The sequence below is a fragment of the Lampetra planeri genome, chromosome 3 (assembly GCF_965212315.1).
Source record: "Lampetra planeri chromosome 3, kcLamPlan1.2.h2, whole genome shotgun sequence".
Lineage (NCBI taxonomy): Eukaryota > Metazoa > Chordata > Hyperoartia > Petromyzontiformes > Petromyzontidae > Lampetra > Lampetra planeri.
Window position 1 is genome coordinate 5526306 of NC_136109.1, and position 12811 is coordinate 5539116.

The 12811-nt window shown below is 43.9% G+C and overlaps 1 protein-coding gene across 1 annotated transcript in view; it reads right to left on the bottom strand.

Annotated features, from left to right (window-relative positions):
* The window catches only part of LOC144736834 (uncharacterized), a 48133-nt gene that overhangs the window by 13542 nt on the left and 21780 nt on the right, over positions 1–12811 (bottom strand). The window contains exons 5-6 of the mRNA XM_078619482.1: positions 6776–6886; positions 3357–3473 (exon numbers count right to left, since the gene is read on the bottom strand). Coding sequence (XP_078475608.1) covers positions 3357–3473; positions 6776–6886 — 228 coding nt within the window. The remainder of the gene's footprint in view (positions 1–3356; positions 3474–6775; positions 6887–12811) is intronic.

Below are 12811 nucleotides of genomic sequence, written 5' to 3' on the forward strand. Positions count from 1 at the left end.
TATAAAATTCCAAAGAAAGGACTCTGCCTGTGTCCTTTCTTTGGAATTTTCACACTTAAAATTCTAACTTAGCAAATTTTGAAACACGTAATCAACCAGGCTATGCGTTAATTGTGTGTTAACCGACTCTGTGTTGTATTACATCACATTTCGATATTTTGCTAGGTTATTTAATTTTCGTGTGCCTGTCTCCTAATTTTCAATTTTGCGTGCCCGTTTTCAATTTTGCGTGCCCGTTCCACATTGTCATCTTACTTGCAACAGCAGTACGTTGCCGTACACTCATTGATATGCTAATTATCTCTGCCCCCTCCCTCTCTCCGTCCCCGCCCCCCCTCTCTATATTTAAGGGACCGTCACAGAAACGACCCCTCTCTTTGTGCCGATTTGTGTCCTCTCTCTGTGTGCCGTTGTGATGTCTGTCTGCTTGTATGTCTGTCTATAGTTTTCTAGTTAGATTTTTGTTGCTATTTCTTTTATACCTGATGATGATTGCTTGTGTTGCAATCGAAACGTCGTAATATGTTATTTTAATTTATTATTTTATTTTTAGACGTGACTTAACCGAAAAAAAACCAAAGAATAATTCCTGCAGTCACGAAAGCTCCTAAATTAAGACCGAAATACTATCCAAGTCCCCTCATATGGGCACGTGATAGGAGTAGAACTGCCTTTAGCTCTGAGTAACTGCACGTTGCTTGGTTGGCTGTCATGGAGCAACAACCACGAGGTGTCACTCGTGTGCTGGCGAGAAACACGGCAGTGTTTACACACAAGCCGGAGGAGGTGGACGTACAATTTCAGCAGCAATCTGTACGGGGACAGCAGCTTGTGTGAATGCAACGTATGGACTGAGTTAAGCGGTTCAAGGGCTGCAATGCAGACATTGCTCATTTGCGATGACGATGATGAGGTCCAGCATGAGGTGCGACAGGGCTTGCATCACACCAAGCTCTAGTTCTGCCACAGCAGTGCTTTCAACTTGGTGTGACGGTGGCAGAAGTACATTGACCATGCTGGGGATTGTGTGGAGCAACAGTGACAACTCCATTGTTTCATGCACGTTTGTCAGATGCATGTCATCTCCTAACATTGTGAAGAGAGACTGTTCGAAACCTTTACAGTACATCCCTCAGAGCTATGTATAAGTAGACTGAGCTATTAAATTGTAGAAATCTTTCAGATTGGGAATTTCGTATATGACACGGAGGGGAAGAAACAGTGGCACAATTATTAGTGCACGTTATTAACCCTCAAACGTGAACTAGATTCATGACCACGGCTAACAACAGTGGCGAATAATATCGGAACTGGTCTTGGGCCTCCCCCAATCCCCTTCAGAACCCACATAAACCAGGATGGTGAATTATGGTCATACAACCCAAATGTCAGGCCAGGAATGCAGGCAGGATCCAGTCAGGATTTTTTTTCTGATATTGTATTATTTGATGAAAATACCACTGCAAGATACTTCTGCAGTGGGAAAAGCCGGCGAACGTGTGTTTGGCACAGGGGCCAAACACAAGGCTTATGTGTCCTTCATCAGGAGCTGAGATTCTCTGACTTGCATAGCTAGAAGATGGAGTTTACATGCGATGTATCAGCCATTTGAGAGGCGACCTTCCAAAAAGTGCCTCTAACGAGCCCGATTAGATATACAAGAAATGTTGTCCACAACATTTCACAACCTGAATATTCCCACACAAGTCACAAACACTCAAATCACGTGCCAACAACACAACTCCATACCTCGCACCTATTTCTCCACCCACCATACTTTATCATCACAACCACCACAATCAGACACTCCTCTACCATATACAGTCACGATCCGCAATATCGCTCAAAAACAATTGTTTTTTTCTCACATGACACTTAGACCATACATTCCAATGACAAAAAGTGCAGCACATTTACAGTCTATTACGCCTCGAAGTATCTTGCATTTCCAACAATATGCCAATATTCAAACTACCAAGAGTACTGACACCATCCACTTCAGAAAGACAGACACCTCACAACCACACAATACACAATGCATGATTTTGAAGGCAAGACAATTACAGGTCTTTTATCCCCCTCCTCAGCCTCCAGACCCCTCAGAGATAATACACATCCATAACTACAGGCCTTCCTTCCTTAAACCGTTTGCTTTTTAACTCACCAATGACCTGCTTTGATCATCATGTAAGCCCCTCCTACGGACGTGGCTGATAAATCGAATATAGGCGCCATCTTCTGGCCATGCATTCAGAGGGTCTAAGCTCAGCTGACGAAGGACAGACAAGCCTTGCGTTTTTTCACCTCTCGCCAGTGATTCCGACTGCAGAGGAGACGGTGCTATTTGATCATGTTTTCTCTGCCACATCTTAAAGTGTTTTCTCATAGCATGATTTGTTGTACACGACGTTTGCTTTGGACGCATAGACAGCAAACCTTTGCCTCTCATGGGGGTTACGTTCATGAAAATATCTGCAAATCGGCGATCCGTAAACTCTAAAGGCAAATTGGAAAACTCGAGTTTGGTTCACCATTCGTAATACGACACCCCCGCATTTTGTTTTATGTTACCCTACATCAACCCAAGAGTATTTTGAATGTAAAATATAATTAATATTTTCTAGTGTTAAATGTAGCATGTACAGTAAATGTATAGAATTCAAAAACATAACGTAGTGTACAATACTGCACACATATCTGTGTACATATCTGTGTACAGTACTGAAAAAGTGTGACTGAACATCACTGCCTCCTCACTGGAGGCTGGAAACAGCATGTCACCTGGGACCCGTGATGGGTCACTTGGGGAGACAAGATGGCAGGTGTGTTTTTCCATGGCAGCACCATCTCGAGCAGTGCAGTTATGATGCATACATGAATCTAGCGGTCAACTGCCAATGGTTGAGCCACAGGGGCACAATCGGCGAACTGTGCCTCATTAAATTTGACGAGAAATAAAAAAAAACACAATAGCTAAACTGTTGAGGGGGAAGGTTTTGCTGCATTTCATAGATCCAGCTTTGTATTAGTGAAGTTTAACAAAGTCCTTTAGTTACATTTATTTTGTTCTTATGATAAACTATCAGCAAATGTGAGATGTTTGTCTTTAATTTGCCAATAAATGTTCAGATAACATGCTATTTCTGTGAATAGGCTTGATGAGAATGTATCTCTTTGTTGAAGTCCTTTGATTTGTATTTTGCGGCTCTCTGCATGCAGTTTCAATGTAGATTGTGTAATACATTTCAGTATGTGGAAGTCAAGATGAATCCCCTGGTCCCAGGTAGTGTCTCACAACATAAAACTCGGAGCTCCAAGATGTGTCTCCCCAGCCTGACGGTGCGCGCTGCGCTCACTGAAGGCGATGGAGACGTTGTAGGGGATGTACACCTTGCCCCTCTGCTCGGGCCACAGTTTGATTTCTTCTGTGGGATCTCCTGCAATGTCTCCAGTCTTCTCAAACTCCTTTCCAACTATAACAACAGCAATGTGTCACACAATGTACAATAAAACATAGCATTACAGGACAATAATACGTGACATTACCAAATGTTATATAAATACAATAAAAACCCGGACCCCAGAATTTCCAATGGCTTGGCCACTTAATTTTGTATCATGCATCTGACATCTAAGAACATAGCAAAGAAAGTATAATAATGTATACATTATTTACTTTAGAATATTAAATGATATATATGTTGCACTTCCAGACTGATGAGATAGGGTCCAGTCTGGTGGCTACACATTTATTGGATTATACGTATCTCCAATGCTCTGGTATGATACAGATAAAGCATTGTGTTGACACGTTATGACTTCAGCAGGAACGAGAGCTTTATTTGTGCACTCCCGCACGGGCCCTGCAGTCAGCACGTGCACACCACAACTTCCAATAGTGTATAGAACCACGCCATGCTTCAACGTCTTCCGATCACACACGGTGCTTGGCTGTGAATGGTCATACCCTGTCCGATAATGTGTATGAACATTAACTGAACTACTCTGAATTTCCCGCCAAAGCACAACTCATATGCGTTTCCTTTACTCCATATTCACCATAAATGCAATTACCTCTCTCCATGGGTTTATCAACTCAACAACAAAATAGTTTTACCGCAGGATTATTAAGTTATTATAATGCGCAATCTATGTATTTAAATATGTAATCTGATCAATGATTGACAGTTCCGATTTAACTAAATATCAGTGACTTTCCTTTCCACACATTCACCAATACATCAGAAATGAAACGCTCGTAACTACTGCACTATAACTGGATTACATGATGTACTGTACTGAATTACCATGAATTAATATCCTAAGATACACCAAAAGGCACTCGACACATTAAATGATTTCTCATCACTCTTCATGAACTCATCCATATACAGTTTAACCTTAATGTACTAAAACGACAACTTTGATGTCTTATGGCTCAATCATAATACAAGTACAATATAACCGTTTATCATTTAACAATAATCTATATTACGTGTTGATATCAAATCATGTTAATTTTTGAACTTATCCATTTGAATTTTCCACAAAAAACAACAAATTAAGATATGAATCTGAAAAGAAAACAATATTTTATGAAAATATTCCCATTGAAATGTTACAAATCTTACTGTATTACTGGCAGCCATCTTAGCTCAAATTAACATTACGGCTAACAACTCTGCAAACTTACCAAAATTACATCAATATTACTGTTAAGCTTTTTATTACATATAGGGGGAAGTACCCGGCGTTGCCCGGGCGAAAAAGACAGACACACACATCGACCTACACACACTTACAGACATTGACCCACACACACAAAGACATCGACTCACACACATGCACCTATACACACACAAATACCTGCAGACAGTACGTGCACACTGGGACTTCCAATACTGGACCACGTCACAGCAGCCGGGCGTGGTATTGGTCACTCACCCCTCGTGTGCCGTGCCGTCCTTCAGAGATACTCGCTAAAAGCACTGGGCCCAAAAGTCAGCTGAGGTCACACGGGGATCTTTGTCTTTTGCAATAGTAAGAATGAACTTCCAATGCAGAGGGTTCTGATTCGATTCAGTCTCCCGGAATGGCAATTGAAACAATCCGGACGATTGTTTAAATATATATAAACCTCTACCCTTAAACTCAAATTAGATAAATGACCTCTCCACACAGGGACTTCATGAGGCTGCTCTAGGCGTGCTGTCAGACGGCTGCCGCTGGCCAACCAGAGTCGCACGAGTCACCCGTACCCGTACCCGGCCGCACCAGGGTCGCAAACGGGTACCCGTACCCGGCCGTACCCGTACCCGGCCGTACCCGTACCCTACCCGTACCCGGCTGGGTACGGGTAGGGTACGGGTATCGGGGACCTGATTGCGACCTCTGGGATGAAGCCATGTTGCAGGCGCGGGTGGGTTGATTCTAGGAACTTGAATTGTGAGAAGAGACAAGACGTTGGTAAATGAGTGACAAACAGTTACTCACCAGTGAGTCACGGTCTACCCGTACCTGGCCACACCAGGGTCGCAAATGGGTACCCGTACCCGGCCGGGTACGGGTAGCCGGGTATCGGGTAGGGTAGCCGGGTATCGGGTAGGGTACGAGTATCGGGTACCCGGTTGCGACCTCTGGTGTAACTCTCTGGTGCAAGCACCATGCTATTACCAAGGATACAATGTGAGCAAGTCATTGTCTCTAAACATTGTGTTCCTCTACGGGAATTCACATCTCACAAGTACAGAGTTTGGCATGGCTGACTGGAAGACTTTGTGTTAAATTTCAGGTTAAGTACAGCTAATTAAGAACAGGCACTTAATTGTTATTCCAATGTTAGCAATGTGTACTATACCGGATGTGAAAAATTCTCCACCCTCTATGACGATCCCACCAGCTCATGGGAGATGGAAAACTGACACCACATCCCAACTAAGGATTGTCTCAATTGGAATTAGGACATAAGCATTTTTTGACATTTACAAACATGTACAAAAAATTTACGTAAATACAATAGAACTCTTACTGCCTTTAAAATGAAATAAACCCACACACTAAAGGCCACTTGTTTATGCACAGCCCTTTTGTCAATCCACTGTTAGATGAGGGCCTCCCGTCGCTGTCCGGGTTGTGGGGGTTGTTTGACCATTATTCACCATGCTGGTCAGTGCAGGTTGAAGTCACGGTGCATAACGGATTTTGCTGTATAATAATACCTCTTTAATCCGGGGATGCGTTCCTGAAAGGTGCGACGAATATCGAAATGATGTAAATCAAAGCAATTTACAGGGTAGGTGGAGGCGAAAGCCTAGGCAACAGATACGAGAAAGGACGGGTGATGCTGTCAGTGACATGAGTGTGGGTTGAGGCAATGCAAATTTGGTAATGGTATTAATAACGTTACGATGTATTTGCAAAACTTCCCACTACGTAGCTCTGCAGCAGCCTATACTGCCCTGGCATGCATGGTGATTACCCATAAAAGCACTATCCAGGCCCAACTCTTGAAGTTCCCAATATCTAATGAGATCTAATGATTCTGGATGATTGACCCTTAGGCAAAGACCAGTATGATGCTGAAAAGGCAGTCCTGCCTCAACATGTGGCATTTACGATATGTGCAGTGGCAGCTAGGTGACAAAACATCAAATCAATATTCGTGCAGACACTGGAAATATCCATTGAAACATGGGACAAAAAGCTGCATGGGTCCCCTTTGGCAGTGCCCCAGTGGAATCATGACGAAAATTGTTTATTTTCTAAGGATTCTTACCTCCAGCGAGTCCACGTTCTGAAAGAACCAAAGCAATCTTATTCCTCAAATTTATGATCTTCACTCTTGAGTCACCAAACTTGCAGAAATCGATAGTCTTCTTTAAGAGATCTAGAAAAAAAGATGTCACCCAAGTCAGTTAAATTCCATGCATAACAAGTCACCAAGTCAGATTACTATAGAAGCTGGACTATGATCACACCTTACATAATCACAGTTCTAAAATAAGCAACACAGGCGACTCCCACACCTACGACCTAATTGGTTCATGGACGACGGTTGCAAGTTGAGCCGTCATAAGTCAAACCCTTATTTCTAATAGACGCAATGTTATAAATTGGGGCTCCATTCCTGGAAACCCATTATATACCATAAAAATAGCAACATGAACCACAAAAATAAAACCCTAACAAACATTTATTGTAACTTAACATTACTTTTACAAACAATTATTAAGTAAAAACAAACAGTTACATTTGAAAATTCTTGAGTAATTTTCTGGACGTGCATCACATTTCCTCTTCTCAAGGCAAACATTTTTCAAAATTTTAAGAAAATGTATAAAAAAGTTGAGCTTTGCGAATGAGATGCGTTCACTCTAGGCACAGCTGCAGACTGACAGGCTATACTGTACATACGCATACGGCAGAAGAGCAAAGCAACGCCACCAGGCGATGAGTCTGCGCATGACATGAGCAGACTCGTCGCCAATCGACTCAGCGTCGATAGCATAGTTAGGCGGTCGTTACTGTGGGGGTCTTACTATAAGAAATGTCATAAAACTGGGGGGTCACAAGTTGAGCCGTCGTAAGTCAGGTGGCAGGAAGGTAAAGGGAGACTTCTGATACAAGCGCACTACTTAGAATATAAAACACACGTGGCGTTGCTCTGAAGGTGTCGTTATATCTAGCTTCGACTGTACACATGGAATACAGAAGTTATGTCTTGTGTAACTATTTTATTTCCCAACAATGAGAGTGGGTGTTCTTGGTGGTGTGTGGATATGTGGGAAGTGTGCATATGTGTTTGCTTTTGGAGTTGTTTCTGCACTCACACAGTGGTTCGTCACTTATGTGTGCTGTATAGAACTGAAAATAAGGTAAGGCCTCGACATTCGCGAGGGTTAGGTTCTTGGAAATCTGCACGAAAATACATTTCGCGAATGTAGATACTATGTTTATATGGAAAAAAGGGGGATATGGTGCAAAAGGAGATAAGGATTGAGAATGAGATTCGTATATTTTAGGGGACCTAAAATATATGAGAGAGGCAAGATAAGGTGGGGCAATGCCATGGAAAATAAAGCAATAGTAACTGGGAAGCCAGTGAAGGTGGAGGAGAGGCGAAGTGTGAACATTTAATTGGATATTTTAAATAACCCACATGGAAGCATTTTGCATTTGTTACAGGACAGTCAGATTGTAGACAGGGAGACTAAGAAGAAGAGACTTGCAGTAGTCCAGACGGGAAAAGGTCAGAACATGAACCAGGAGTTTGGTGGCAGAAAGTGAAATGAAAGGGCGTATTTTAATGATTTTGAATAGATGAAAGTAACAGATGCAAGTAGCCATGGCGATGTGGGTGGATAATGTGAGGGGAAGAGTGAAAGGTCACACCAAGGTGGAGGGCAGAGGAAGCATCAGTGAGGGAGAGAGGAAGGAAGGAGATGGTGGGAACGGGAGGGGGAGAGCGAGAGGTCGGATAGATTGAGAGTGGAACGCCATCCAGCATTGGACGCCCGCCATCTTACTCTGATGCTAAACTCCCAATTTACTCCCTCATTTTCAATCACCTTGACTAACGCAACTCTCTTCTTTTCGACCTTCCCGCCTATGCCTTCAATCACCTCCAACCAATAACATTTTTAACCTTCCCCACAAATCACACTTTTGCTCTCCTCTCAGAACTCCACTGGCTCACTGTCTGCTATCTGTTTAAAGTCTCACTCTAGTCTATAAATCCCTCCATGGTCTTGCCCCACTTTATCTTACTCCTCTCACATATTACTACTTTGTCCCATTCCGTCATCTACGCTCCCAACCTCCTCAGTCCCTCTCTGTGCCTCCCTCGCCCTGTGTGTAGTCATAGTTGTGTTCCTTTTCTCATCTTGCTTCCCCTGTACTGGAACCAACTCCCACTCTATATAAAATAATCATCTTCACAACCTGCTTCCATTCCTTTCTTAAAACCCCCATCTGCCCATCCTGCTACTGCTACTCCCTGCACCCACCCTTCAGCTATGACCAGGCCTACCCAACCCCTCTCACTACTACTATCACTACCCCGACCCCTATCACTAGCCCTCCTTAACCACTCCTGCCTATTCTCCTGTCACCATAACTACACCACAACTTTGAATAACCCAACTCTATATTTCAGCCACTATCATCTTATGTACAATTGTATAATTGTTGTAAAGCGCCAAGGAACAAGGTGCTATATAAATCTATGTAAGATAAAATTACATAATAAAATGGGAGAGCATAGGCAGGGAGACCCAAGAAGAAGATAATTGCAGTAGTCCAGTTGGGTAAAGATCAGAGCATGAACCAGGAGTTTGGCAGCAGAATGTGTGAGAGATGTGAGAGGAAAAAAACGTGAGATGAAAGATTAGGGGTGAAAGAAAGAAATGAGAAGACTTGGGTATCATCAACAAAGAAATGGTGAAAGCTGAAAAAGGAGATAATAGATTAAAGGGACAAAATATATAGAGAGAAGAGTAAATGACCCAGAAGAAAGGAAAAAAATATGGAAGATTTGAATGTGGAAGGGAAGGCACCATTGGAGAGGGAGGAGTTGGAAAGGGACACAAGGTAGAGAAGGATAAGGTGGAGAAGGCAAGGAAGAAGGAAGGCAGGAATGGAGTCAAGGGGGGAAGAGGTTGGGTGACTTTTGAAAATGACCAGAGAGAGCTCAACTTGATATGTCAGGGCGATGGTGGAGAGAGGAGGGACAGTGCTGCACGGAGGAGAGGGAAGGGTGGGAGACAGAGCAGTGGGGGGAGGGGTAGCCACAAGGGATGACCGAATGAGCTCAACCTTGGAGGATAAATGGTGGGAGAAGGCCAGAGCCAAAGGGACATTGGGAGGAGAGAAAAGGGTAGACTCAAAGGGATGGAGAGTCATCGAGGATGAGCAGCAGGAGAAGAGATGGGGGATAGGAAGTAAGACTACTTTGCACTTGTAAACTGCAATATATTAGAAAGGGAAACGTAAGGTACATGGATCGGGGCTGAAGGGAGGCTTTCCAGCGGTGCTCAGCTTTGCAGACTGAGTGATGGTCGAGTCTGAGGAGGGTGAATGGAGGAAGACACCAGCTACATCTGCTCGCGAGTGACAGCCAGCAGGGAACAGTGGTCTCGGAAAACCTCCAAGCATCCAGCTGTAAGTAGCAGCTCGACGGGACTGTGGGTTAGTGGGAATATTAAATAAATATATTTTGGTAATGCACCGGGGACTGAGTAACAGGCCCTGTGAATTTTCAGTGGACACCCGGTGGGGAAGCAGGGACGGACAGAGGAGTGCAGGGAGGCTGTCTCTGATGCTGCCCTGCTGTGGAGAGGAGCCAGCAGATGCCAGCTTCTCTTCCTCAGACCACGGTGGCAGGCCGGGGTTGGCCCACGGCGAGCGACGTTGATCGTCACCTCGAAGTTGGCTTCCTTGTGAATGTAGCCCAAAAGTGGGTGGTAAATGCCAGCTAAGGCTAAACGTGCCTTAAGAGTGTGTGTGTTCGGGAACACGTAGCCTCGGGTATGAGTGTGTGGGGACAAATAAAGGGGTCGTTCTGGGGTATAGTGTAAGCACACTGTGTGGTGCAGATATACACTATGGTGTGAAAGCAGGCAGGGGGGGCTTGCCTAAAAATTAAAGACGAACCAACCCTCTGAAATCGCCTCAGTGACTTGGCTGACCGAAAATATAATACTGTAGTGGTGGAAATAAAGGTGAGCCTTAAAGTAGGCTAGAACCAAAAGTGCCACATACTGCACAAGTACAGTATTGCAATGTTGCCAATTCGCTATTCAGAGAAAGAACAATGCATTTTATACAAATTTAGTGCAGTGACTTTGGAGACGAGGTTTGTAGAAGCACCTTCTTTATTTAACATACACGATCTCGCCTGCACATACTCTACAGTCGCTAGCCTATGACACAACACTCGCCGTCTTACACCGACGGCGCTCACGGAGACAGCTAACAGGCTATCTAGCAGTGCAATATCAAGTGAAAACGGCAGCGCCAATGGCGACAAGACGACAGCAATGACGAAACGATCCAATCTTAAAACCAGCAGCCTCAAGCTCCCGCTCTCGGCCCCTTTTATCCTACCAGCGTGGCCTGACTCAGCCCTGACCGCACCTCCCTTCTCAAACCCACTAGCAGGTTCCAGCGGCTTCCAGATGGGGCCCTTCATGACCCTTGCCCCAGTTCCTCCGCCCTGCCGACACAGCCGTGTATATGCTCACCGGCGTGTGTACTGTTTGTCCACCGCAGTTGCCGCTGCTGGGCACCAGCTGGCGCTATTACACTACACAAACATAAAATAGCGAATAATCAAATTTTGTGAAAGAAAAATTCAGAACTACTACATGGACCTTCTGTCTGCCCTGTGATGATGTTTACACACGAAAATATCCTGGATAATAATACAGCTATCCTGCAATGAGTAATGGGAAAAGTCACGGATGGCAGAGAATTGTTAGATTAGGGCCGCCAAAAATAGGAGTTTCTATGGATCCTACAGCTCCTGCATATAATAGGAGTCGCAGGCAAATAGGGTCATGGATAGATGTGCTAATGGCACTTGCCCAAAAAAGCCTGTTACAGCTATATGGGCATCTTTGTCTGTGTCTTTGTCACCAAATTAAACATTTTCAAAATGGATGTTTAACTCAGTTGTGTCGCACACTCATTTGCAATGTTATTTTCTCGGTGTTGTAAAGCTCAGGATACATGAGGCAACACCGACTACACTGTTCTATACACCATTGCTTCAGGAAAATTGTCCTGTTTAACTTTTCAACTTCAGCTTAAACCTGATGTAAAATATTGCATGTTATGGAATATTGCAATATAGTTTCTAACAATACATAGTTGAAAGCTCGCTGGCAGGTCATGGGACAGACCTAGGCGCCATGGGTTGGCTGACCGAGATGACTGGCAGATGCACCACCTGCTCCACTCATTGTTGTGAGCGACACTCCTCTGCCGTTGTTGGAGGGCGACTGCATCCAACTCCCCAGCAGCATCCTTCACAAACCTCTACAGAGGCCGATCTTGACACCGCTGGTACCAGTCATGGGCAAGTCCACTCAGCTCCACATCCTTCCAGCTCTTCTCTAGCCTGTTTAGCCCCATCTATCTGGCCAAACAGAAGCTGCTTCGGCATGCGGTGGCTGGGCGTGCAAGCTACATGACCCAGTCAATGCAGCCTTGCCTGCTGGAGGAGCTTACTCATAGGACTGTTCAAATCATTCAAGGATCTGTGAGCTCCTCACACAAACAAACCAGTCTGGTTAAACGAGAATGGATCGTAGGCAGGTGAGCTTGAATTTGGTTTAACACGTAGGATTTCGTGGCCAATATCCATGAGAGTTTTTTTGGGTAAAATTTACAAATGTGAATTTTCTTAAATCCTTAATTTCAGCATTTGTTTTGCACCTATTTATATATTCATTTATAAGTACAAGTATGTTTTCATAATACAGGGTCTTTTTAGGTGAGATGGAGTAACTATGTGTCGTTAAACCCACCACCACCTGACACAGCCAATTAGTAAGGTTTGTCACGTGAACAGAACGTGCCAATTCGTTACTAGTACAGGTCTGAGTACTAAGATCGTAGATGTTGTGGATTTACCAAAAAAAATATAATGGTTGATATTGATCGTGAAAGCGGACGTGTTAAAGTATATGTTTCTCAGCACAATTCAGAATTTAGGGATGGATTACACATGGCACTGGTCAAATACCAGCTATGTTGTTTTCCTTTACATCTGTGTGTCGACACGTAACAATGTTTTACATGACTATAAACC